Below are 27,605 nucleotides of genomic sequence, written 5' to 3'. Positions count from 1 at the left end.
AGGTAATGGTTTTTCAAAAACTAATTTTAGCAGAATTAATTTGTTCATTACATCATTTGGGACTGTCAGGGCTTGAAGTTTCTTACCTGGTGTGAATAGGGTCCAAGTTGTGGAATGCAATTTACATGCACATTAAAATTATTTGATCACATGGTGTATGTATGTAAAGCTTTAACAAAGTGTTTGCATACCTATGTGGTTTTTATTGCGTACTTACGCATAAGAACAGAAAGATGTTGTGGCTGACTTAGAAAAGGATGTGGCCACATTTGCCCACTTAAGTTCCTTCAAACTCTTGTCTCATTGCAGGATCTCAAGACAGTAGTTGACATCCCCTCCAAAAAGGAGGCAAAACAAGGATGGGTATCATGTTTCTCTCTTTTTGTTGCCCTTTGAGAATCTGAGAGACATTTAAAAACTGTTGAGCTGTTCTGTTGTTTTCCCTTCTGCTCTGCAGAGATGAGTTCTGCAGCAAGAGTTCATCCTTCATGAAAGTTCAGTAATGCTGAAGCCAAAGTGTTGCCCGCTTTTGTCTTTTATTAACTTGCAAGAAGCTTTTGATTCCAGTGATTGCAGTCATCTTTTAAAAATATTCTTTCATACTGTGTCATTCCGGAACACCAGTCAGGGCAGTGTGAGTAACCCATCAGAAATGTGTCTTGTCAGGAATTCAGTCACAAGGTTTCCTCACAGCACCACAGGCTCTGGCCTGCCATGCATTACTTGTGTATTACATGCTCTTGCAAACCAATAGCTCACTTTTTTTTTTCTCAAAAGGCAATTGTGTAGGACACAAAGAAGTCTTGTTTGCTGCTTGTATCTGACAAGCAGATTGATTGATAATGTGTTTGATTAGGTCCGTGGGTCTGCACAGAGGAGGCCAGTGTGGTGAAAACAGCATCACGTGAATGTTAATGGAATAATTCATACTTGGTAGAGACTAGAGAGGGTGAAACAATTTATGGGCAGTTTCAGATACTCAAGCTGTGAAATTTCTCATACTGTTGAACACCTCTGAACTCCTGTGTAACACTGAGAACAAGCAATACACTGTTGCCACAATTTTATGGGAAGAAATGGAAGATAATTTGCTCTTCATTAAACTAAAGAGGCTTAGCTTCCCTGATCCGTCAGATTCTTGTTTGCATTTCAAAGAAACTTGCTGAGAAGGTCATGTACTTTTGGCTCATTGTGCCTGTGTATCAGTGGTGTACATGATTAGTTTTGAATAGTTGCTCTACAAGTCTGTGACACAGAGCCACCAAGAGCTGAGGTCATTAGGCCACTAATTTTGCTGTTCCACTTGTTTCATTGTCCATATATGAGGGAAGTCCTAGTGTCCCAGAGGACCCTTTCTAAGTACCTTGACATTTCTTCCCTCCATCACAGTTTTCATTTATGATTATCAGCACCCGTCAAAAAAAACCAAAAAACAAACAGGTGTTCCTTGCAGAGCGACAGAATTAAAGATCATTACATAGATTACCAAGTCTTCTATCAAGAAGCAGATACTGATTAATTTCAAATAAACTGGCAAAATTTCATGTTAGTGAAATGACAACTATGTATTGTCACGAAGACAAGCAGTTTCTGCATGTTCCATCTCCATCTCTTCCAATATAACACTCAGATCATGCTAACTGTAGGGATAAGCATTTGTAACACTGAAAACTTCTTGAAATGTTTTTTAAAATAGGATTTATCAAGGTATTTGGTGCAGTAATTAAAACTTGCCATGAATTTTCTCCTAGCAGTTTTATGTGGATTGCTTTGATTCTACTTCAAGGTAACTTAAATTGCTAATTTCTTAATGTCTCTCCGTGGCATGGAGCAGACAGGGAGGATCCAGTGAAGATGCTGTGCTCACGAGGCCTGAAACTGGTCAAACCTGTTGAGTGACAGAGGCTGTGCCAAGAGGGAAAGCAGCTGTCACAGTGTCACCTGTGGTCAGGGAGGAAGCGGGTCAAAAGGGACCAACCAAAAGGGTTGACTAACCTTCCCACCTTAAGTGACCCATTATCACTCCTTCCCACCCCTTGCTGTCACCATTTTGAGCTGTTTGCACACGAGGTCACCTCTCCAAAATTCTTGGCAGCTCACCAGTCCAGCACAGGTTTCCTGTCATGTGGGAAGTCACTGCCGTGCCATTGACGCTGTCAGTGAGCGCAGCCAGCCAAGAGAAGCTCGCTCTGAAGGCACGGTGGTGCGTGAAGGTCAGAGCAGAGCTGCCGCATCCAGGGGTGGTCATTTTTTATTTTTATGTCAAAACAGAAGTCCTTATCTTGTTGTTTGAATGCTGAAGCTGTTACTTTAGGGAAAGATCCAGCTATCAAGACTAAGGGTAAAATCAACAGGAGCTGGCAATAAGTCACTTCTTCTGTGACCTGTTCAGGCCCTTTCTTGATCCATGGCAAATGGCTTTATTTTGGTCTCAGTTGTCCTTCTGGACAAATCAGAGGACAGCTTTTTGACACGTTCAGTACTTCAAGTAAGATTTCCATCCACAGGAACACTAAATAGCTACACCACTTCTTAGCATGATTTTTATGTATGTAGTCCTGTGGTGTTTACACAAAATACAAATTTCTGGTATACTTTTAGTAACAATGACTATTTCATACTGCCTAGAAAAAAATTACTATTTTCAAGCAGTTTTTTTTTTTTTCATTTTCCAAATATCTCAAAAAAGATATTAACAGTTTTTATTTCTGCATACCTCTGTTAGTAGGTCTGTTGTTGATTCTTTCCATGAAAATTGTGTAGATACTCAATGCAATACCATCTTAAGGTATTTGGTTTTAGACAATAGCAAAACTGCAGCATAAATGTATCATTTTTATCACTATAATGGATTAGAACTGATTTTGTAGGCTGTGGTGGGTTTTAAGGTTATTGTTCATTCAATTACAAAATGTATTGTTCATACATTACCAAGAAAAGTAGACAAAACATAAGCTCCTACTTATCCTATTTTTTCACTTATTAGGGTAGAACACATTTGACTTTTTTATTATACAGAGGCTTCTGTGGCCCCCAATGCACTGCACAGGTGTTCCCACATTGATGGATTCTGGAATTCATCCATTAGCTAGAACCAGATTTTGGATTTAGATATATAAACAGTCCAGAGGCAGAAATCCTGTCGGTCTCACAGTCCCTTTCTTGCAGAACTACTCAAGAGGGTCATTTCAGAGGCAGTAAGGAAAGCTCCTGTCCTGGAGGCTGAGCTGAGCTGTGCCAGCAAAATATGTCAGTGCATCAGAGCAGGACTGACTGTCCCAGGGCACACCAAGGGACTTCTTGGTCCCGTCCCATCCCCAGCGCTGCCAGGAGCTACTGAAGAGTCCATGACCAGGGCAAGCATTTGGGGATACTTCCCTACAACCCTCCCACACAATCTGAAAGTCATGGACTTCTTGAGACTGATGCATTGTTGTTAAATACCATGAAAAATATATATATTTCCATTAATTTCTCTAACCACTTTTTGAATCCACATCACCAAATCCATTGCACCCCATGGAAAGGAATTGCCCAAGTTAAGTGTGCCTTATGAAGAGACATGTCTCTGGTTTTCTTTTGGGGTTCGTTTAAAGACATCTTTTGGATGGGAAGAGACAGTTTTCTGCTTTCAGCTCTCTGTCCTACTGAGGACTGTTAGGATTTTTTTTCTTATTTTTCTGCATCATTTTTGAAAGGGAAATAAGAACTGTGCACAATTTTAGACATGGATGTATTATGATACATTTGTATAGTGTTATTTGTTCTCTATCTGCTCTTTATTTTCCAAAAATTCCTAATATGATGTTGTTTTTTGAGACTTGGTGAGCACTGGGCTGACATTATCTTAGAACTTATGTTTAACTAAGGAAATAACTATTTAGAATCTAAGCCTTAGAATAACCTTGTCTTTCTCCTCCTGTCTCTTGCTCATGGCTTAGGTGGTTTTTAGAAGACGAGGTGATCTAAGGTACCATGGATTTAAGTAGTTTTTCTGCCTGTCCCTCCCACAACCTCCTAACAGCAGCTGATGAAGGCGTGCAAGCTCTATGCACTTTGGTAGGACTGTCCAAACTGGTTTATCTTCACTCCTGCCATCATTTAGCTGGGTTTATTTGTTTAATTTTGTGATGTGTTACTTCTCTTGCATGTTCATTTTATTTAGCTGTATTGCACTTCTTACATGACTTCATCTCTTCCTTCAAAGCTGCATATGTGTGCCTGTTGTATTTCCTTGTCTTTGCTACAGTGGCTTTCCTGAGGGGTATCTGAGTTTTCTGGGCAGTCAAGCCTTCTATTTGAGTTGATGTAGTTTTTCAGTGTGAGATTTCTTTTTGTTTTGAATACACTGTATTTAATTTCCTCAAAGAAGTGGGGATACTGCCCAAGATGCACATACAAAATAGTGTGCTTTTTGAAAGGAAAAAGAATATTTTCTTTCATTCAAATCTACTATTTCCTTGTAACTTTATTTCCTAGTATTGGCCCTAAGGGGGGAAGTCTTAGCCTGAATAAATGTTCAATGCTAAATGTGATAGACTGAAGGATTCTTGCTTTTCCTTGTGATGGAGGGGTTAACTATAATTCACAGTCTCTCTCCTCTTGCAGAACTACTCAAGATGAAGCTATTTCTTGGAAGAATACCCTTAGGAAGTTAGTGACCTAGAATGAGCTTGGCATAGAATTGCCTTTTAGCCTTAACTGTGATATTTGCTGCTGCAATCTCCTAGACAAATGGGTTTTGACAGGCTTTGCAAACAGCCTGAGGTCAGAGCCTATGAGCTTTCCTTGGGCAAGTAAAAGCTGCTGAGTTGGGAACTTAATACATTTCTTGAGACAAACATCAAAATTCCCAAACCCAGGGATGGTACACCGTGGGACAGTGACAGGCAAATGCAATCCCTCACATGACTGTGAAAAGGACATGGCAAGCAGAAAAACATGGTTCCTGCCAGGGATGGTTCATAAAGTTCAAGCTCTGCTTTGAACTGGAATGAAGGTTTTATTTTTAATATCCCTTGACACAAGGCCCAGAAGAGCGCAGGTGATGGCACACCAAACTGGCACCATGCCTTGGGCATTAAAATATGCTTCTGTGGCTCCTACATCTTCACCACAAACTGCTTAGCAACCTAGAGGTGGGATTTTGCTGTGGAAGCAAGGGTGAGCAGCAGAGAGAGCTAATACCTAAGCTTTTCCCATGTGGATTTCCTCTATGCACACTGAACCAAGGCTAGTGGGGCAGCCTGAGGGAGATGCAATGATTCAGGATCCACGTCCTTCTACTTACAAGAGGAAGGATTTTCTTCCCACCCCAGCTGTTTGTTCAGGCATCAACCTCAGAATTTTTTCTCGGAAAACCTCACAAGTATCTCAGTATTTAGGACTGCTTTGTTATCTCCTGTGCATACACAGGTAGGGGGTGATATATAGAAGATGCATACTGGAAACATTTAATCTGCCCCCTAAAAAACACTCTGATTCTTGCATATCCTTAGATCCTTTTTTCTTTTCCCCCTTGATTTTTTTTTTCAAGTTTGGGATTTTTGTAACTGAAGGAGAATTCAAATAAATCAGCAACCAGAGTAAACGCCAAACAACCACAGCTAAACTTTCTCAGTGTTTTAAACTAATGGACCCCTTCTCAAGACATTGTGCCTAACAGGATTTGATTGTGCTTTCTCGGCCAGAGGATTTCTGTCAGTACCTCTGCCAAATGCACGGTCTCGCAGAGGGAGGATTTGATAGAGATCCAGGTTAAGTCAGCCTCTTCATTCAGAGACAGCGACTGCCAGCCCCACACAGGCTGCAGCAGGGCCACCCAAATGTCGAGTTTCCACTGAGGAAGGCCAAGTTCCCTATATTCTTTTTAATTTTTGCAACCATAGCAGGGCTGTGTCCTTGGGTTCTTTCCATGCCAAATAAAGCGTCTGCACATTTTGTCTAGTTCATTTTTGTACGGCTGAGGCCTTTATAGCAGAGGCACCTGCAAAAATAGACGTCTGAAGGAACAGATTAATTTCTGACAGGTCAACCAACCTGAGGAGCAAGAAATTATTGTGCTAGATCTGTAAATACATTTGCAGCTTGCCTTGCAAGGGCAGCTTGTGAAAATTAAGCTGGCTGGGAATATTCTGAGCCCTAGGCATAGAGCACCCTCTGAGACACAGCTAATATAAAATGCTCCAAGGCAGATCCTGCCATCCAGCACAGCTGTGTAAATCTGGAGTAACACAGGCTGCTTCAGGGATGTTACTTCAGATTCACTTCACCCAACAGAAGAGCAGAATTCAAATGAATTACCCATGAAGAGAGAATAAAGAACATGTGCAGTAAATAATACATTTCTGGGTTTTCTGCCCTTCTATGACTCTCTCTCATAAATGTTTCAGCCTCAGTTTGAATGCTGCTTCACTGTGTCAGCCAAAAAAACCAGACTGAGCGAGTGCATTTCAGTGTCGTTCACATCTGAGGCTGTTAATGGCTCAGGGAGAGGCAGAAGCACAGACAAAACCATGATTTCTAAGAGCATGACATTGTCCTCACCAGAGCCATATTTGAAATGCCTCATTCTATGATGGCTCTTGGTCAGACACAGTTCCCATTTTTTTTTATTTTGTATCTCTTGCAGAACTAAAAAAATAGGTAGGAGAGAGGGGAAGTAATTTTTTATTAATAAAAATCAGTTTGGTCCCAGAGTGTCAATTGAAGCATTTCAGCATTTATGAAATGATTAATTTTATTCTGAAGAAGTCAGTGTGAAGGCTCAGTATTTCTCACCCTACACTATCCTGCCACCCAGGGTGGCACTTGACACCAACCTTGAGTAGTTTTGGTTCCTCCAAATTTTTCAGGGGATGTTATTCAGTGCATAATGAATCTTATTCTATCTTTTCTTTTATGCTTTACATTACAGTTGAATTCTTTCTGTTAATTTTATTTCAGCAGCTGTACAATCTCTATTACAATACTCTTCAGATGCAAGATACCTGATTAGAATTAGCCTCTGTCACCATAAGGTGTTCTTGCTTCATAAGGTCAGGCTGTGATTTCCACCACTGGATGCACCTGAACACTCCCCTGCTGTGTTACACATGTTCTTGATGTCCCTGAGCAGTTGCCCAACACTAACTTGGGAGCAAAACACTGTGGTGAGATGAGGAGCTATATCCATACCTGGAGCTACATCCACACCCGAAATATCCTTTTCAGAAAATCTGAAACTATTCACTTTTATTAGTCTACTTTCCTACTGAGGTGACTGTCTTATTTTAAACTTCTCAAATGTCTTTTATCAATATGAAATACTGTTTACTTTTGCTCATTCTTGCATTTCCCAAATCTTTGCCATGCAGATTCTTTCCTGTATTTTCCTCCAGATGTATTGTAATTCATTGCTTGTAACTGCCAAGAAATGACATTTCCAGGACTGTCCATAGTAAATGAGATGAGCCTCTTAAATAGAGCAAGGACAAAACCTCTGTTACAGATTTGTGCATCTCTCTGACATGTCCAGCCAGAAAAAGAGAAATCTTGGTTTCGGTAGAACAAATGACCACCTGCACATTCTCACTGTCTGAGATACACCTCCTCCATCTTGTCAGTTCTGCTGGTACTTGTTCTCCTGTGTTCTCCATTAGGACTTTTTATTGCCAGAACCAAGGAAAAAAAAAGGATATGGCTCTCCTGTGTTCTTGATGGCTGTAGACTTTTTCCACATGTAGAGGGTTTACTGATTTTGCTATTTATTTTGCAGGTTTGTTTTAAACATTTTTAATAATAGAGTTGCACTGATGAGACATAGTATAGGAGCAGGTATAAATTGTTCTTGCCCTCTTTGCAGCTTAATATTCTCTTCTGTTTAGAGTGACAAATCCTAGATCCACAAAGGTGAGGGGTTTTAATAGTACTGGCACAACTGCAATGATCTGGCAAAGGGGCAGACAAAACACAACATTTTTTTGTTGTCAAGAGTCAAAATGGGAGTTATCTGGAGGGACAGATTTTCATAGCGTTCCATACATTTCCAATGTTTATCAGTCTTCCTACCGAGCAGCAGAAAATATGTGGTTTTACCTGTCATCCAGAGTCACCTTGAAACCCCCTAATGAAATATCAATAATTGAGAGTAGCTCTTTGCTAAAAAGATTACTGACAGGCATGAAATAACAGTCACCAGTAGCTTTGAATGTATTTTATGTCTTGGGCATTTTCCTAGCAGACTTCATTGAGTTAGGCAGTAGGAGCCCTGGATTTGGACACTTATGCACAGAAGAATAGTAGGATGTTTTCTGGGGTGCTGGAGGGAAGAAAGTGGAGGGTTTGTTTTTTTTTTAAAATCAGTATACCATGATGTTGGTTAGCTGAAAAGCATAATTCCTTTAACAAGTGGAGAGGTCTATTTCAGTTTATTCTCTTTGCATTATGCAGTATATGAAAGAAAGAAGATGAGATAATTCTTCCTGGAGAAAATCCAGAATTTTAATTAAATGGCATTTTCACATCCATTTCTTACTGGCTGGAGTTCATGGCCATACTTGCTTTCATGTTAAGAGCTTTCCAGATGACCTTCTCTACAAATGCCTTTTTTTTCTGCCACTAGAGGTCCTAAAACCAATCAAGAATGGAGACAAAACATACCTATTAATTTGGGACTAGAACATTTTCACAAGCTGGACCTGAGTGTCTGGTGCCTGAAACCCTCAGTGTGAGGGACAGCATGTTTTAGTGTTAATGTTAAGCAGACTGAAGGAAAGGCATTAGAAGTGGATACAAAAGATTAGAAGTCACATTTCTCTACCTTGGCATGTTGTCTTTAAATCCAGTGTACTCAAAAATCACCAAGTTTCTCAAATTCATAAGATCACTTTATGATCTGTAGTCTTTTAGATAGCACATCATGTTTATAGACATCCACATCTCCTTTTTTAAGGCTTATTGCCTTTTGATTAATGTTTTAATGCTTTTCACTCTGTACAGTTTCTAATTCAGGTAAAAATGAAGGATGTTTGAAAATGGACATTCTTATGTAAGCTGTTTCTGCCAATACTTGTGACCTCATTTAAATCAACACAAGATCAACATGAACTGCATGAGATCTGACACTATTACAGAGGCCTAGGTCTGAGAATAAAGGTTTAGTTTTTTTTTTTTTTTTTTAAGAAGGCATTACAAACTTCAAAACCCTCTCTGTAATTAATTGTTACTAAACACAGCAACATCTGCTGGTAAACGAAGTGTCTAACTTTGAACTCCAATCAGAGACTGTCAATTGTTTGTTTTGTGTATCTGGTTCAATCTTGCTGCTGAGGTTGACAGTCATTTCATGAGCCATCCTCATTCTCATTTTCACTGCTCCCACTTTAGGAAGAAAATATGTTCAGTTCTACACATGAAAATGTAAAAAAGCTTTTCCCTGCCAGGCATGTCATTAAGAACCAGTACTTGCACCATCAACCTGAGGCTTCTCTTATTGTAGTAGCCCAATACTGGGTTGTTCTGCAGTCCTCCAGTGCCTTAGAAAGAAACGGATGGAGGTACTTGGGAACTGAAATTAAAATCTCCTATTCCCATTTTCTGCTTTATTCTTTCTCGCTGTTAAAAATCAGATAATGATTTTCCTCATTTTGCTGAGTCTGCAGTTTTTGCTGCCATGTAATTGTTGTAGACACGTTCACAAGAGCTAGCAGTAAAATTCCAGGAAAACAATTTTTCATTGAAATTTGCCAGCATATTGAAAGCAAGACAACCCAGAGGAAAAGGTTGTTTCTTATCCTGGGCAACAAGGAAGCAGAGCCCAGGACCTTGGCATGGGCAGCCTGGCCTGGGGACCTCCCTCATCACAGCCTGTGTGACCATCCCAGCTCTGTTCCAGAGAGCAAAGGAAATGGTGGGTCTCACTGAAAGCAAATTCAGAAATCTTGGAAACTCCTCAAAATGGAATCACCACTATCTGCCAAGTCTGAGCATCGTGTTACATCTAATCTTGAATGAAACTGCCAAAATGGTATATTTTATAGAAAAGACAGACATCTTCTTGCAATTAGCAAATTATGGTCTCATTGTTCTTATTTTGCTTATCGAGTTCTTTTCCAGTGTCAAGACCTATTTTGTTTCAGCCTTTCCTCTTGTCGCTGATTTAAGAGTTGTTCTTGGCACTAGAGAATCTTAAGAGTTCTGTCACGGGCTGCACAGAGATGGTTGTTCCAAGAGCAGGAGCTGGAGCTGAAACCACACAACTCAAAGTTATTTCCTTAGCGTCAGCACCAGGCTCAGTTCCTGGGCTTGTGCGTGTGCAAATCTGTGCAGACACTACAGACTGACCACAGGTTGCTGCACTAGAAAATTAATGTTTCCTTTGCTTCTGCAAGCAAAGGAATCAACAGCAAACTGCCCTCAAGAGGTGGCTCTTGCCACCATCCAGGAGCTTGCTGTGGCAGCCAGGGATCCATCATCTGGACTGCATGGGGCTCAGGGAGCATCAGACTAAGTGGTCTTCAGGCTCTGTGGCTTGTTGACTGATTTGTAAGTGAAGGCAGCTCTTGGCATCACAGATGATAAGTTTTTGATAAGTATGACACATACAGACTAGGTAAGATAATGGTTTACAAGACAACATGTCCAATGTGAAATTTACTGCAGCTCTTGGCATCACAGATGATAAGTTTTTGATAAGTATGACACATATACAGACTAGGTAAGATAATGATTTACAAGGCAACATGTCCAATGTGAAATTTACTTCAAGGTTTACTTTTTAATGGACATGATGAATTCTATGAGTCTCCCCGCTTGAAATATTTTGATTATTAAACTCTGTTTACTGCTTGGCTCTTGATTTCTAAGCAGGCAAAGTGTGTGCTAATAAGAGGGAAAGCAAAAAAAGATGACACTAGTGCAATGACCTGTTGTCTCTGTAGGATATGTTTGCACCCAACATTTTGATTTGGCTGTAGCTTTTGACCACTTTAGGTTTGTTCAGTAATCCCAAACTAGATGTATAAAGGGTGATTGACAGAAGCAGCCTCTGAAGGCCTTGTACTCAGGTATAAATGTCTGATGTTGTCCATCTTGAATTCCTGATACATCAAAGTACCAGTTGATTTTCTTTTGGAGCTGCAGTTAAATTTTTTGTGTAATTATTACATTAAGTGATAAAAAAGAGACTGTAAAAAACCCCAGTTTTCACCTAATAGCATAATAAGAAGTGAATAAAAAATACCATGAAAAATACAATACTAGGGATGTAATCCTTTAAAGCTCATTTATGCCTATAACAATGTAAGTTGCATTATTAGATTATTTGTTATCAGTCTGTAAGACTGAGGGACTAATAAATGCAGCAGCAATCTTTTGAGTAATTGCACAAAATAGATTAGATATTTAAAAATATATTTAGAATTTTTATAATATGCAAATTTTCAAAAAGTTAATTACTTTCACCTTTTTCTCAGTTTGTAACACAAAATTACCATTGGTGTGAATAAATATCATGATAGTATTACCAAAGGTCATGGACTCTAAGAAAGGTCATTGTGCAGCTACTTAGAAACTGAGTAATGCATTCAGCCCTTAGGCTGGTCTGTCTGGAACTTAGGTTCAAGCTAAGAAGGACCTTGCAAACATTCCTGGCACCTGTATCTGTTCTGTGTCGTGAAAATTCTGCTGCAGCCTTCCAGCCTACTCAGCAGAAAGATATAGAAGATTTGTTATTAATATTAGAGTCAACATCTTCAAAATATTCAAAATATTCAAAATAATATAGAGACTTCTGAAAATTTTAAGTTCTTATTCCTTTGGGACCAGATCACACTTTAACACAGCATCCTCCACAATGGGGTCTCTCAGTCTGTGAACAAAGAAGCTGTCTTGGAAAAGTGTGCTGTTGGATTTGACTCATTTGAGGAAACTGCAGATGGTAGCAAGTTTGTTCTTGGCTGTTGTTTCTGTGCCTAAAGCCAGATCTTGGGGGAACCTTGGAAGAGCTGGGCACTGGGGTTGGGCTTCTGGAAGGGATTTTAGCCTGGGTACCCTTTGGGATTATTTTCCTTCCACTTAACTCTAGTTTAAAATGTATACATGACATCTAAATTAATTATCAAGAAACTCTTTCTAATCAGTAGAGAAAGCAGGCATTTCTAGATAGTGATTTACTCATATTGGTTAAATACTTGCCATTGATTACCTCTGGAAATGTACTCTGCTCACCAGTAGAAAAACTTATAGACAATTTCCTTAGCTGTGACTACTGTTCAGGTGGCCCCAGTTAACAGAGGTGCATCCTATTCCAGGTCTAAAGTATCATCATCCCCAAGAGTGATAGCTGATTAAAAAAAAAAATAAAATTAGCAGCTAGAAAGATAGCAAAACCACTATGGCTGCTATCTCAAGTTATGTAGCCAGATTGTTTATCCAAAATGTCCTTCCAAAGCACCTGGTGAATAAGCAGCTGAGGGCTGCCTGAAGGGTGTGCCGGAGTTCATGCTTTCCAGGAACTCTTGTGTTTGGAGTTCTTATTCAGACCTTTCCAAAGAAACCAATGGAAATTACGGCAAAGCTCTGCAAAATCAAACCCCCTCTAAGATGCTGACAGGGGCAAGTCCTCCTGTACATTTCTGTAAGACTGTCAGGTGATGGCTGAATGAGGCTATTGCCACTGGATGCTTTCTGACTGGGTTTTTTGCAGACCAGCTCTGCTGCAGCATGAGGAAAACAAGGCATTAACAAATCATAACACAATGAAGGAAATAAAAATATGTTTCTCTGTGCACTGATACACTTTATTCAGGGCAGACATGTGCAGTTTGCATAGCTTAAAAACATGAGCTTAAAAACATGTTACCTATTTGCAAAACATTCCTTTTTTACTCTCTTCCAGTATGTTTGCAGTTTGAATCAAACTGCTTGAGATAAAATGAGATACAAAGTCAGAATCTGAAAGCTCTCACTCACATGTCACCTTCCAGCTGTTATGGAAACCTAGGCTGTTACTGTTCTTGTCTAGGATGCCTGAACATAGCTCCATTCTTTCCTGGGGATATCAGAGATGGAAGCTATTGCATTTCAATCAGCAGACAGTAATACAGCTCAATGAACATCTTCAAGGCAGGACCTGGAAGCACTTACATGTGGACTGAGAGATACCCTCAACATTTCTGTGCTACAGGATTTAGCATGAGGGTTGGTAAACCTTCTGTCCCTGTTTAGACTTCAGATTAACACATGGAGAAGAATGCTGCCATTGTTTCTTTGTGCCAGTGATGGCACCTTACCTAACAGGACAAACCCCAGCCTACGGTCAACACCAACTGTATCAAATGGGGCTTGCTTTAAAAGTACTCTGAATAGTATTTCAAGTCTTTATTTTCTTCCATTTTCCATGAGCTGGGAGAGGAATAAATGAGGTTGTTTAGTAAGTGCTGTCAACCAAAAGGTGACCTGTTCTTGAATCTGACCTTTTAGTTCAGCTTCATGGGTGGGTTTGGCTCAAAGCACTGTGCCTGGATTGTGAAATTCAAAGAAACAGGTGGAGTTACATTATAAGGTATTTATTTGTGTTATGCTGGAATTCCTTTGCTCTTGCCTGAGGCTCTGCTTTGGAAGCTTTCAAAGTTTAAACTGCTTCATCCTTGCATGAAGCATTTTGTCCTTACGTGTCTCCTGTCACGGGAATTAGTGGAACCTGAAATGTTGACCATGTTTAAATAGATAACTGAAAGTAATTCTATGTTTTGTGGTGCTCAACGAATCATTGAGTGCTAGTATTGCATGAAAGGTGGGTAAAAATGAGGAAAACATACCAGCATGCTTAGCCACCACTCTTTTTTGATCCCAGTTCCATGAGGAGAAGAGTTTAGCTGATGGATGTAACCACAGGGGCAAAGTCTAAAGGACCACAATAAGGAAACAATATTGGTACAACCAACCAATCCATTTAAAAGCCATATAGGAAGGAAAAGAGGAAAAACAGGGATAGATGCTTTCCCTTTGGTATTTTTAAATTTGTATGTACTAAGTTATGTTTATATTAGGGGGAAATGTGCTCCACAATCCATGTCCCCTTCTGGCCCATGCTCTGGAATTTAGTTCCCTTGGAAACCAAACACACATTTACTCTAAGTGAAACAAGTGCATCAACAATTATTTTCTAAATGGTACTGCACCACAGATTTTCATTTTATTTTTTGAAGAGGTATTGGGTAACATTTTTCTATGGTACATATATCTACAGCAAACCTTATTTTCTATGTTTTTATCACTATGTTAAAAAGTAGTATAAATGAAGATGTCCATGTCTCTGAAATTTCAAACATTTCCTCTCTAAACCAAAAATCTTTTCATCCTTTTTTTTGTGATAAATATCGCTTGTGGTCAATTACCATGTTTGTATACACATTTTTTTAACATTTACCTAAATTCTGAAGGAATTATATTCCCAGTGTAGTGTCCAAAATATAATAAATAATACATAATTTAAAAACCTGGCATAGTCATAATTTAAAATAAAGGCATCACATGTCATTAAAACAGCATTTTACTCAGCTTTTATGCAATTTAAAAAAATTCTCTTTTTTCACCCTAGATTTGGGCAATGGTCAGGTGTCACTTGTGTTCTGGAAGAGGTTGCTATCATCATCTTAGCTGAAAATTAAAGCATTTTCCAGAATGTCACAGGAAATTTTAAATGACACAGCAGAAATAGTAATAGATTCTGATGCTATCAAAGAAAGCATAAGTGGTAATCAAGATGATTGGAGTGATGCCTGAACACAGTGTGGAATCTTTAGCACTCAAAGTAGACAGAGAATTAGACACTGGGAGATGTTTGGACAACACAATAGAGAATACTCTTCATGTCCTCTGTTGTAAACAATTTTATATACTTCATACCAATTTATTATGATTTACTGAGAGCAGGTAACTGGAGGGCTCTAAGCAGAATAATCTGTTACTCCTTCCTTTCTCTGAAGTTTAAACAATGTGCTGTACATTTAAAAAACCCCCACCATTTTCTGTCTCTTGAAAATAATTCAAAACCTAAGTGACTTTCATTAATGATGACCTTCCCCTTTAATATGTACATAGGATTATGATTGGTTTATACTATAAATCAGATGTGTTGATGTGGGAAGACTCTCAAATCTTTGTTCTTCTCTCTTAGCATGGTTTTGGGAAGTGTCATCATTGACTATATCTTCAAAAAGGAAAGTACCCGAATGAGATACTGAAGTGGAAGTTTGCTTGGCTAAGTTCATACTGTGTGAGACCATTCTTGTTTTTTAACCTTATCTCTCATTCACTCCTTTGAAAGACAGCATGTCAGCAGCAATGCAGGCTCTACAGAAGAAGCTTCTTTAGAAAATTTGGTCTTTTCAGGATCATCTTGAAGGCCCACAACAGCAAGAATCTACACAATCTTAATGGCTAAAACTGACAGCTTGAAAGACTTAACTCAGGCTGCAAGCAAATGGAAGCAAACCAGTATTTTCTTCCTAGGTAGCTATTGTTGAAACTGGCTGTTTCCCTTCACTTGCTACTTTTCAGCCAGCACTTCTGTTACTGTAATAATAATAGTAATAATAATAATAATAATAATAGTAAGCTTATCCCATGGCTTTACAAGAGCAAATGGATGCTGCCGATTCTTTCTATTCCCAAATAAGCAGAGAAGCTGTTACCCTCCTTACTACCACAAAAGTTTCCTGAGGAGTTGTCCTTAAATATAATTAAAACAACAACAAAAAAGTTGTTAATATTTCAGTCTCATTCTTCCATCCAAATTAGACTGTGGACAAGGATTTAAGGAAGAGTGTGCCAAACACTGAGGACTGTTAGTAGTCCGAGTCAATTAGAGCAATTAGTGTCTAATTAAGTGTTAATTTATGCTCTGTGTAATCTCACAGAGAGTAGAAATTTGGTTCAGGTTAATTGGAAAACAAATTTTTTGCCATTACACTTGGAAACATCTATTACTTTCATACATACAAAACCTAGTTTGTTTTATATGAGTCGAGGGCACTGTAAAACAAGGCTAAACTCCTCTCCTGGTTTAGCCGACTTCCTCTTACAGTTTCAAAGATCTCACTTTTTTTCCTGTATCCTCAGAAGTCACAGCATACACTGAAGACAAGCTGTCTGGCAGCCAATTTTCCATGTTTCCATCAAAGGGCAAACTTAAGTGTCTTCTGCAATAGCAGAGTTGAGAATTTATTGATTCTCACAATCTCTCTATTCCCTGCTTCACAGAATAAATAGAAGTTGTAGCTAGAGCTGGATTAACCGGGAGCCAGGCTTTTAAACAAGAGCCATTCCTGACTTCCCTGCATGCTACAGCAAACACAAACATCTTTCTTGTCCTTGCAGGAAATTCATCTTAAATCCCAAGCAGAAGTAATGTTAAACTTTGGAGACGACCTCTGCAGAGACCTGCCAGTCACCTCTGACGTAGCCCCTGGGAACGTTCAAACTCCCACACCTGATTTGCGTTCTTGTTGCATGCACACAGAAACAAGTCCTTCTCATCTTCACTCTTTGCTGCCTCTATGCATTTGCCAGAAAGGACATGGACAATCATTCCATCCTACAAGATGAGAGAAGAAGGGAAAGAAAGAACAAATTAAAAGTAAGGGATTTCCAGTAAAAGCTAGGCCATGTTTCAGAAAATTTTTATACAATATATCACCAGTAATAACTGGTTGTTCAAATATATTTTAAGCAATGCTTCAAACATAATGACTGGATTCAGCTTTCTGCCCAGAGCATGGTGAATATTCATAGTTCCTTTTGAAACTAACACAAGTGGTAGGTGCTGAGTTCTCTTCCACCACTGTTTTTTTCCTGTGGCTACAGGTTGTCATCAGCACCAACCTCAGTACTACAGGCCACAGCATTTCATAAGGACCAGTGCTTGCCTTAGGAATCAAACCAAATTACTGTAAGACTATTCCAGAGGATTGCTGCATCCCTACAACTACAGTAACTGCTGTTTTCCCAGGCTGTTCCAGAGCATGACAATTTTCAGTCTTGTTGAGGAGTTCCTGCTCTGCTGGGTGAAGTTTACTGAAAAACAGTGAATTCCTCTAGTAGGAAGTTTGCTCTTCTCTTACAATGCAGGAGAATATTTAATGTTTCCCATTGTAAGTTCCACAAAGGCTCTCATTTGGGAGCAGTCAGGATTTCCAAACCCTCCCTCAATCTGAAAGAAATGGGAAGGGATTTGCCCTGCTCTGGTTTTCACAACCCCTGATTGTGATTCTATTCCAATAAGGCCAATAAGACAAACAGGTAAAACAAAGACATAGATTTTTAGGTAGGATTTCTGTAGTTTGTATTTCTAAACCAAATGCTTTTTTCATAGACAGTGTTAGTGGGCAAGAGACATCCTATTTATTTCTGAGTTAAAAAGGTACAGAAGTGAAATTTGCCCTTCAGGTACCTCACCCCTTCGTCACACAAAAATCTTGAAATCATCCAGTGATCCCACAGTCACCATCAGCTGCCTTTCCCCCATGGCAGAGCCACCACTGACCTCCTGGACATCCCAGTGCTGGTTGCTGTTGTCTGTCGCCTTTGTACAGTTTTGAGGGATAACCTTCCCGTGTCTGACATCAAAGCAAAGCAGTGGAGCAGAACCAAGCAAGATTTCCTTCATGTTATATTCAAAGTGCTGGGAAAGGAAGGGTTTGTTTGAACAATGATGGATGGACATCCCAGTTCATTTTTAAATGCTAATTCTAAAGACAATTTCCTGTACATGTTTGTTAAGAGGCAATCCAAACATAAGTTACAGAGACCCAACAGCCTTGACCCTTCAAGCAGTTCCCCTGCTAGCTAATTCTGGCATAACTATTTACCTAAGGAAAGGCTTTGTGAACTATGATTATGTGTGACATAAACCCACCCTATCATAAAATTTTCCAGTTTCATAAATATTTGAACAGAAGGGTGTTTCTGACAGTGTCTTCACATGCTGCAGTTTGAAATGTGCCTGCAGCTCACCCTGAGCTAGACCAATGCCAGCTAGGGAGTGTAAATGAATTTACCTCCTGCCTTAGACTGCAGTTTAGACATTAATCTTCAGATTTAGTCACTAATGGGGAAACCCCCCCCCCTCCTCCCCCCCTATATTTTGGAACCATTATGTATTTTTTGCTCACAAGCTTTCTGTTCCCCAGACACTACCAAATATACTCTACAAATAAGTGCTTAATTTTGTCTTCTGGAGCAAAGTGTGGGTATCTGCCTCAGTGACACATGGGGACATTGGCATTTTTCGAGTGGCACTCAGCTGTGGAAGGGTGTGCATCGTTGCTTTAGCACATGCTAATTTTGAACATGCCAGTATTTCCACTAGTGTCAGCCCAGCCACTTACATATTGGGGTGCCTGTCTTCTGCATGGCTCCCTAGGTCTGACACAGTGCCTATGTACTCAAAGTATACATTACCTGGGTGGGACTGTCACTGCAAGGGGACAGTTCAATAGACCCTTCTGCAGTAGCTCTTCCAGGCCTGTAATCTGCACAGAAGCCAACACCAGTATTGTAAAGCTGTAAGTAAAAGTTTATACTGAAATAAATCACAATTGGATACAAACAAAATATTCTTCAGCTAACATTTTGTGATTGTATCCCTTTATTATATATGATTTTGTTCATAAATCAGACACTATTTATTTTCTTTCAGACTTGATATCTTGCATATTGATCTTGCAAACCAATGTGATATAAAAGGCAGTGTTTCACCAAGGGTCAGTTACCCAGTGAGTTTTGTTTAAATTAGAGAGATTCACTTCTGGGCTTAACTATTATGATAATTAAAAGAAAGGTATCAAAATGTTTATGCTAGTGGAAAATTGCACTTCAACGAGACACTGTAGTCATAAAAAACACAAGATATTCCTGAAAAAAAGAAATGAGACAATTCCTGTGATCCAAACTCAGTTCTTACACATTTCTCAAGCTAATTTTGAAAATAAAGAGCACATAAAATAGTAAAAGGACACAGTAAAATCTGGCTAAAGATAGCTGAATGTGAATTAATTAGTAGACCCTGTTGCCTTGTTGGGGGAAATTCCCTTACAGTAAGGCTGCTGGGAATAAATTAATATTTAATGAATTATAATTATCAACTATATGTTTAAAAAAAACCCCAGACATTCCCTGTCCTGTACACAGTCAGCCAGAGAACTGCTATTGCTATTACTTCTGTCCTTTAGGAAGTGCAGGACTGAAGAAATGCTCTTTTTTCTCTTTGTGTACATGGGTCAGCACAGAGATATCTTGGCTGCTGTCACTTCTGCCATCTGCACGAGACAACACAGTTCTTTTCCTTTACTAATGGCACCTGGAGAACCTAAGGTTAGGATCCTCTGACCTGTGACACTGAACTGAGTCAGACACTCTGGGTTCAGTTCCTGGCTAGTTTTCAACATTTATGTGAGAATTTGGGCCAGCTCTTTGTCTTTTTCTTTCTCCTCCCACCCTGTTTGCATTGCCTGTTTGGAATGAGTACTCAGGATATGGAAGTGACACTGGAGTCTTTGAACAATGCAAAAAAGGGATTATTCTTTACAGTGTGTTTTCTCTTACCTTGCCAGAGAATCTTGGTGTGTCTCCAGGTTGGGAGAGTTCAGGGTACACATTTGATAGAAACCACTGGAAATTTCTACAGCCCAGTCTCTTCTGTAGCTGAAGGCGCTCGCTGCAGTCTGGCTTCTCTGCCTTTATGGAGAAAGGGAGAAAGGGCAACAAGGTTACTGGTGTATTTGTGTTAGAGATGCTAGGAGTCGAAATGACTACACAGGAATTATTTCTATCACCTTTTCTATCCTGAATGTTATAGATATTTATTTGTATCACTTACGACATATACAAAGGAGGAGATCCAGCTATAGCCTTCCTCAAACTTTGTGCTAAAACAGTCACAGTCTGGCATTGTGACAGAAGTGTTTCAGAAGTAGCATACATTGTGAAATGTCCTCTAAAAATTATTATTATACTGCAAGATAAGTCAGTCTTTGTCATATTTTTATTTTAAAAAGCCAGGACCAAGTTTGATAGTTGTTGCACTGAAATTCAGCGGGATTGTATTAGATTGCCATTTAATATAGAATTTTTCCCAGTGATAGAAACTCTATTTCCTGGTGTTTAGCAGCCCAAATTACTCAGTTACTGTCAGTCCTCTATGATCAGACAGAATTTAACCCAAAACATAGTCTATCACCTATTATCTGTATATTATCTGACAGTTACTAAATCTAATGAACAAACTTGTTCTGCAGTTTTAATACCTAAAACCTTTCCTAAGATTTCTCTATTTTCTTGAATTATAAAGACAAAATATCAGCTCTCAGCTTTCCTGGTAGCAACTCTGTTATGATAAAAGACAAATGCCTTCAATCCTTGGTGCAGCTACAGGCATCTGTACTGCACAGGACTGACAGGCTGAATATTTGAGGGTATTTAGCACAAAGATGACTAAAGGGGTTCTCAAAACCTCTAAGCACTTATGTGTCTAATTCTGCAGTTTCAAAACCACACAAAACACTTTTCTAAATCCCTCAGTGCCCAAACATTAAAAACATCTAACAACCCTTAAAAGTTTCTCTCCTCTTTCTTGCCAGCAGTAGATCTCCCCTCTTCATGTTTCTACTTTTTAAAAAATGCAGTTTGGGATGGGATTCCAGGAAACTGGTCTGGATTTCTTCGTCAAAAATTAAAATTGGCAACGTAAGCAGAGAATTGCCTGTAAGTAACTTTTTCCCAGACCAGCTATTTCTCTGTATCCATAAAAAAGAAAGAAAAGGACTTTGCAGCATGGAAAACACTGACAAATGAAGGGCCTTGGTGATCCAAGGTGAGGTGTCAGTCTCTAAGGCAGGGATCAATCATTCCATATGGCACTGTTTGCCAACTTTTGCAAACTCCACAGGTAAAGCTCAACAGTTGCAGTATGTTAAAGAGAACCTCATACTTCAGCGTCAGTCTTAGATTCAATAAGCATAACAACAAAGTTTAGCAATTCTGCACCACACAAACCTGTCCTCTAGAGATTCACTGGGAAAAAGGAGAGAGAGAAGTAAAATGCTTCCCCTAAAAAGAGATGTTTCTCATGAGACTCTGCCTTGGGTGAGGAAGGCAGTGGCAGTAAATCTCATTTTATCATACTAGTTACAGTCTGCATTTGGTGCTGAATAAATGGTGTAAATAATGTAAAGAAAGTCATTGTCCTTGTAAACCAATCCGAAAGGAAACTGTGCTTGTAAATTCAATATGCAAACCACACAAGAAAAGGAGCAAAAGAGCTGGTGGCTGAAGTAGTAAAGAGCTGGGAAGAGCCTAATTCATCTGTTTAATGCTCACACCACAGGCATTCGGTGCAAGATGTGATTCAGACCATAAACCAAGAAGAGTTATAAAGCCACCTAAATGGGGGTCACTGGTTGTTTTCTGCAGTGAGCAATGGTGGTGGTGAAGACTCACGGAGAATTCTATAGTGGCCCATAGGTGGCTCTGCTCACCCTCTCAGAGCAATAAATCCCCTCAGGGCCCTTTGCCGCTGAGTGGCAATAATGTCCTTGCTTGCCTGTGCCTTTTGAATAACATCCCGCTGCACTGACAGGCTGAAAACATCGGCTGTGAAAGAAAGGAACACACAAAAAGGGCCATTTATGTTATGGTATGCTGCACACAAAGATCATAAAATTGATCATTTGAGTGAGCATCATACTCAGAAGTAGTAAAAGTATTCTGGCTAGAATAAACTCAGGCAAAAGGTCATGCTGCTTACAGCTAGCAAGCTGAATCATTCGTGACTGTAGTTTTTAGTCAGCTTCTGAGCTGACAAGAAAAGCCTTCAGGGAATTATTAAATTATATAGAGACCTCACTGCCCATTTTAAAAGGTTTGGTCTAGCAGCTATAAACCTTTGTGAATCAATTGACAAGCTCCTGGCCAGTGAAGTTCAAACCTGCAACACAGACAAGGAGGAGGATCTTTTAAAAATATGTGAAAATAAGAGTAAAAAAGGAAACACAATAGTTGCAGACTCTACAGTTAGTAGGCTGACTGGAGAGGCAGATCCACTGGTGGAGCATAAGGAGTTGGACTAGGCAGCAAGAGAGAAGTCACACTGATACACAGTCCTGTTCCTCTCCCCACTACAATGCAGCTCCTGCTGGATCTGGCTTTCTTGGGTGATGGCCAGCCCTGAATGACTGTGGCACGCAGGACAGGTATTACTGGTGCTCACCAGTGCAGCTGAGCTCATTAAAGCCATCAGGATTGGCGGCAGCCTGGGCTGTAACAAACAAGCCCTTGAGTTTGTGATCTCAAGGAGTGTGAGCCTGGTGAGGAGCAAAGTCAAGACCCTGAACTTTGCAAGAGCAAACTTCCAGCTGTTTAAGGAGCTGGTGAAAGAGATCCCCTAGGAAACTGTCCTTAAGGGCAGAGGTGCTGACCAGAGCTGGCAGCTCTTTAAAGCCACTTTTCCCACAGTGCAAGAGCTCTCTATCCTAGTGTGTAGGAGATTGAGCAAGGCAGGCCAGAAACTAGCATGGCTGAGCAAGGATCGGCTCATCAAACAGAGGAGTAAGAAAGAAATGCACAGACTGTGAAAGTGGGGACAGGTGAGCTGAGGAAGGTACAGGGATATGGTTTGAATATGTCAGGGTGGGCTCAGGAAAGCCAAGGCAAAGCTGGAACAGGACTTGGCAAGGGACACAAAGAATCACAAGAAGGGATTCTATAAATACATAGGTCAGAAAAGAAAGGACAAGGAGAGTGTAGCCCCCATTCTTGCCAGTAACCAAGAAAAGTGAACGACTTGATATGGAGAAAGCTGAGCAGTATTCCTCAGTCTTTGCTGGCAGTCAGGCTCTCCATTCTCTCAAGACCCTGATCCTGTGAGTGAGTGGGGAAGGGGAAGGAAGTTTCTCCCCCTATAAGGGAAGAGCAAGCTGGGGATCACTTGATGAAACTAAATAGAAGGGAGGGCTTCAGGGAGAATTTAGAGCAGCCTCCCAGTACCTAAAGGGGACTTACAAAAAGGAGCAGTAGTTTTAAACTCAAAGAGAGCAGGTCTAGATTAGTTATTGGGAAGAAATCCTATACTCAGAGGGTGGCGAGGCACTGGCACAGGTTGCCCAGTGAAGCTGTAGATGCCTCATCCCTAGAAGAGGATGAGGCATCATCCCTGAGGCCTCATCCCTGCTCAGGGCCAGGCTGGATGGGGCCCTGAGCAGACTGATCTAGTGAATGGCATCCTTATGCATGGCAGTGGAGTTGGAATGAGACAATCTTTAAGGTCCCTTACATCCCAAACCATTCTCTGATTCTATGAAATGTAGGAGTAAATATGAATGGGAAACTGCATGGCACCTACCCATGCTCTGCCTAAATGCTTCCAGTGAGTCTTTTTCTCCTTAAAAGTGTGGCATTGTTAAATGAACAGGAAGCTACATGATACATTTTCATTCAAAACTGCTTACAAGTTTGTCCACTGCCTTGTAAAAAGAATATGATTAGAAGAAAAGATACTGGAGCCAGAGAATTCCTGAGAACTGGAGCAACATTAACATTATTAACAACATTAACTACACCAACATCCCTCACAGCTGCAAGTCTCCCAATAAGCAAACATCCACTTGTTTGTAATACAAGGGATATACAGTTCCTTGACCACCGCTGATCTGCCATGGAGACTGTACTTAAAAAACAGGTGAGACCATTCTGTAGTTATTGGATGGTGTGTAAACTGCAGATGGTTCAAGTGTAGCTGCATGCCAAGGCTACACCACACATCTGTCTGCAAGCTTGTCCTCGCTTACAGGCTGCTGGAAATCCAAATTCCTGGAGGAACGCAGAGTCAGATGTCTGCACCATGCTTCTAATGAAAATGTAACTTGTAAATTGGGGTGCGTTGAGGTCTGACTTTCTCAGTTCAGATAATTCTGGATATGTCAGTTCAGGGAAAAAAAGACACCATTTTTTTTTGTCACTAGACCACTCAGATATGTTCCCTTCCAGGAGAGACACTATAATTAGCCACTTGCCTGTGAATAATACTGAATATCCTCAGGAACCATATGAGGAAGACCAGTAACTGAGAATGAACCCTCTAGGACAATCCTTTGAGCACACAGGGGTGCAGGCTTCCGCTTCAGATGCATCACATCCCTCCATGTACTATCAGTAACAAAACAAACCACAGCTTGCTGGGGAGTCATTTGGAGAAGAGGTTATACTCCACAAGGTTTGATAACTTCAGCACAAGGCTGAACTTAGGCACAAGTTTCTTTCGCTCCTTCCTGATCTGACAGCTCTTTCCCTGGAAGGTTTAATAAAAAGATTATCCCCTGCATCTGACTGCATACAGACATCCACACTCCCATTCCTCTCCCTTCACCTATCTCAACACAAACCTCAGAAACAAACCTCTACAGATGTTTTTACCTTGCTGATTAAGAAAGCCACTGTGTCATGCTTGTAGAAGTTCTCTTTAAAGGAGCCCAGCCAGGTCTCTGCTATTCGGATTTTGTTTCTCACAATGGCCTCTTCATAGGAGAAAGCACGGGGGAAGTGATTTCGATAGACGTGCCCAACTCGGGAGCATGGGATAATTTCTACAGAGCCACCACAGAGCCAGGTCTGAAACACAGGTGAAAGCACAAATAGAGATTACCTTATTTAGATTACTTTTATCTGAAATAGAGATGCTCCTTTACTCTTGACTCTGCTTCAGGAAATCCTGGAAACAGCAGGAGTATTATTATATGCTTCTTCATTCATTGCTCCCCACAGACCCAGAGAAGATAGTGGGCATTCAAACCTCTGATTTGACCCAGTATGGCTATTTATATGCTTTTCTGTTTTTCTGTGCCCAAACATTGAAGAGTAGTGGAGAGATCTGGGTGCATACCTTCCCTTGTCTGGGACAATAAAAACACTATGCCCTTTGTGCCTGCAATTTTCATTGGTTTTCAATATCAGTTACTCTTTGTATGCAACAAAAATAAATGCAAAGGATTAAATATAAACAATTTGCTATTAAAACTACAGGCTGGCAAAGAAATAAAGCTACTCTCCCTTTGGTGCATGTTAAAATGCTGGAATAGAAGAGGCAGCTTTCAGAGGGTGCCAAAAGCAGTGACAGAGGCCTTGGGCAGATAGTGATAGCCAGCAAAACTTCCTTCTTCTGACATAATGTTCCTAACTCACAGCAGCTGGATGTTCTTGTATAGTCCTGACAGGCTGTGGAGCGTGGGGATTGATTTCTGCAGGGAAGGTTGTAGTCTCCATAACCCAACACATTCTACGCTGTTTTTACAAATATCTTCTTCCTTTTTCACTCAAGTTCCTTAAAATTGCAAGAGTTATCACAGCTTGATGTTTCAATTAAGGTCCTTACCCTAATGGATAGTTCCAGGTTTTCTGCTCCCCACGTGGTCATGTCAGAATCATAAGCTCCAGTATTTTGGAAGTAATGTCGATCCATGGCCACCACTGCACCAGCTACTGCAGGACTCCTGTGTAGAAAACAGTTTGGAAGTGAACACCTTGATTTATGGATAAGGAATTACACAGAGGGTGAAAATTCCACCATTTCCATAGAGAGAGTATTACAAAATGACTCAATACTGCCCCATATAAGCTTCTCTGCCTCTACTGATTATCTAACCAAAATAAAGAACAACTGGAGTGTAATTCTAGGATTTGTTTGGGGAAGGGAGCTAAGAGCTCCCTTGAATTATCAAATAAGACTCAGAACCATGGGGAACATTGCATACGTGCATTCAAAACAAGAGATAAACAGATCATGACTAAGACATCTTTTTTATCTGTGTATGACATGTCTCTTGCTTTCCCTACAAACCTCCACACCTTGTCTAGTCAGGCTGTACTCTAGTTGTGTCGATGTGTGGAAAGTATTTGTCACTTTGAAAGTGTGACTGCAGTCTAGTTAGAATGATTACTAAAGGCCAAAACAAACAGCACAAACAAAAAAACTTTCCCTTAGGAGTTATTAATTGAGCATATGCAAGTAACCACCCCTTTCTATTGTTAGCTGGAAGATGATCCCAGATGACCCAAACTGAACAGTTTTGCGGCTGAGCTGAGCAAGGCACATTGTCTGATGGACTGTTACCTGATAGGGCTGATGGGAGACTGTCGTACCTTCTCTTCATGCTCTGGCACTGGTTCCCAATGAAAATCTAATTTCCAATCAAAAACACCTCGATGCACACCCACAGAGTGATAGTACTGAAAGGTCTTCCAGTCTATGACATCTATGACAGGGGAGACGACACTGTTTCTGAAAAAGACAATATCACTTATTTCCCAAACCAAAGCAAAAATTAAGTTAATTCCTCTGTTAGTAAGCATTAGTTCTCCTCTTTGACATTGCCAAGCACAAGCACTCCTCTAAATGCTGAGTGCCCTTAGTTTCCCTGCTGACATAAGCTCATGGTGGGATTCCCATGCTCATTGCATGGGAATATTGAGCATGCAGTGAGGAATCTAAAAATCAATAATTTACTGATACCCTTTACCTTGCATTGTTATTTAACACTATCTAGGATTTTGTTAGGAGTTAATCATCAGAATTCTTATAAAGCTATTTCACACAGAGGCCCCAACCTTTGATGCTACAGGCTCTGCATGGATGCAAAGTTTATAGCAAAAGACGATTTTGGCCTCTCACACTTTACCATGGTTGATTTTCCTGTAAATGTTACAAACACTTCATGAGTTTGTCACATCAGACCAAAAAAGAGTGCACTTATCCTTAGTTTGTTCTGCTGGTTGTTTTGAAAAAATATTTATTAGTGAGTTCATAAGCCAGTGCCTGTTTGTATTTTATCACAATCTTAGAATGCTCTTGTAAATGCACTGTCACAGGGTGGAATCTACTTTTAAGAGCAAGAACAGAGCCATTACACTGTAAGTGGCAATCCTTGAATTTATTTCTAAGTTAAATTTGGATTAGTCTGAGAAGAGGTACTGAAGAGATAAGAAGAGGTAAGAAGAGTCTGAGAGATATTTCCCTATGGGAAAGAAGTCACAGTATTTCACAGTGTACTTGCATGTGATCTTGGAATTAACTGGTAGTTCAGAACAGTCTTCAGTGTTCCTTGTTTTCAGGTAAATAATATATCACGTTTGGAAATTTTCAGAGTATGAATGAAATGGTATTAGGGACTGCAGGGAAAAAGTGTTGAAGAATAACATTATCCATTTTTTCTCTCTTATGCTAAAAGGATAGTCTCTGGTCTCAGTGCAAAGGCTGGTCTATAGACAGAAGTTCTTCTGGAGAAAAATCAGTAATATTTAAGGGGGATTAAATATTGGAAAAAATATTGTTCTAGAGTAGGAATATCCATGTAGGAAATTATTCCCTAGGAAAAAAAACCTTCCTGTTAAAACAGAGAGAGACAAAAATGAAACGGTCAATTTGGGGGGAAAATGTAGATATTTTTATCTCCTCTTTTAAGATGTATATGTTGGTCAGAAATCACAAGGAGAGAAATTTGCTTGAAACATAAGACTGTCAGTGAAGAAAGGACATCTCAGAAGTCTCCAGTGCAGTGAGACATTTGTATTTTTCC

At 40.0% G+C, this 27,605-nt stretch overlaps 1 protein-coding gene across 1 annotated transcript in view; it reads right to left on the bottom strand.

The window, feature by feature from the left end:
* Nucleotides 1-12,753: 12,753 nt before the first annotated feature.
* GALNT15 (polypeptide N-acetylgalactosaminyltransferase 15) overlaps nt 12,754-27,605 on the bottom strand; it is a 29,912-nt gene continuing 15,060 nt past the window's right edge. Inside the window, exons 5-11 of the mRNA XM_041466443.1 lie at nt 26,144-26,311; nt 25,406-25,523; nt 24,451-24,645; nt 19,588-19,719; nt 18,445-18,546; nt 17,528-17,665; nt 12,754-16,579 (exon numbers count right to left, since the gene is read on the bottom strand). Of these exons, the coding sequence (XP_041322377.1) occupies nt 16,433-16,579; nt 17,528-17,665; nt 18,445-18,546; nt 19,588-19,719; nt 24,451-24,645; nt 25,406-25,523; nt 26,144-26,311 (1,000 nt within the window). The 3' untranslated portion in view covers nt 12,754-16,432. The remainder of the gene's footprint in view (nt 16,580-17,527; nt 17,666-18,444; nt 18,547-19,587; nt 19,720-24,450; nt 24,646-25,405; nt 25,524-26,143; nt 26,312-27,605) is intronic.

This window comes from Pyrgilauda ruficollis, unplaced genomic scaffold, assembly GCF_017590135.1.
Source record: "Pyrgilauda ruficollis isolate IOZ18807 unplaced genomic scaffold, ASM1759013v1 scaffold2, whole genome shotgun sequence".
In the NCBI taxonomy this organism is placed as follows: Eukaryota; Metazoa; Chordata; class Aves; order Passeriformes; family Passeridae; genus Pyrgilauda; species Pyrgilauda ruficollis.
The sequence above is the reverse complement of the archived record's forward strand: the minus strand, read 5'-3'. Positions and strand labels throughout refer to the sequence as shown.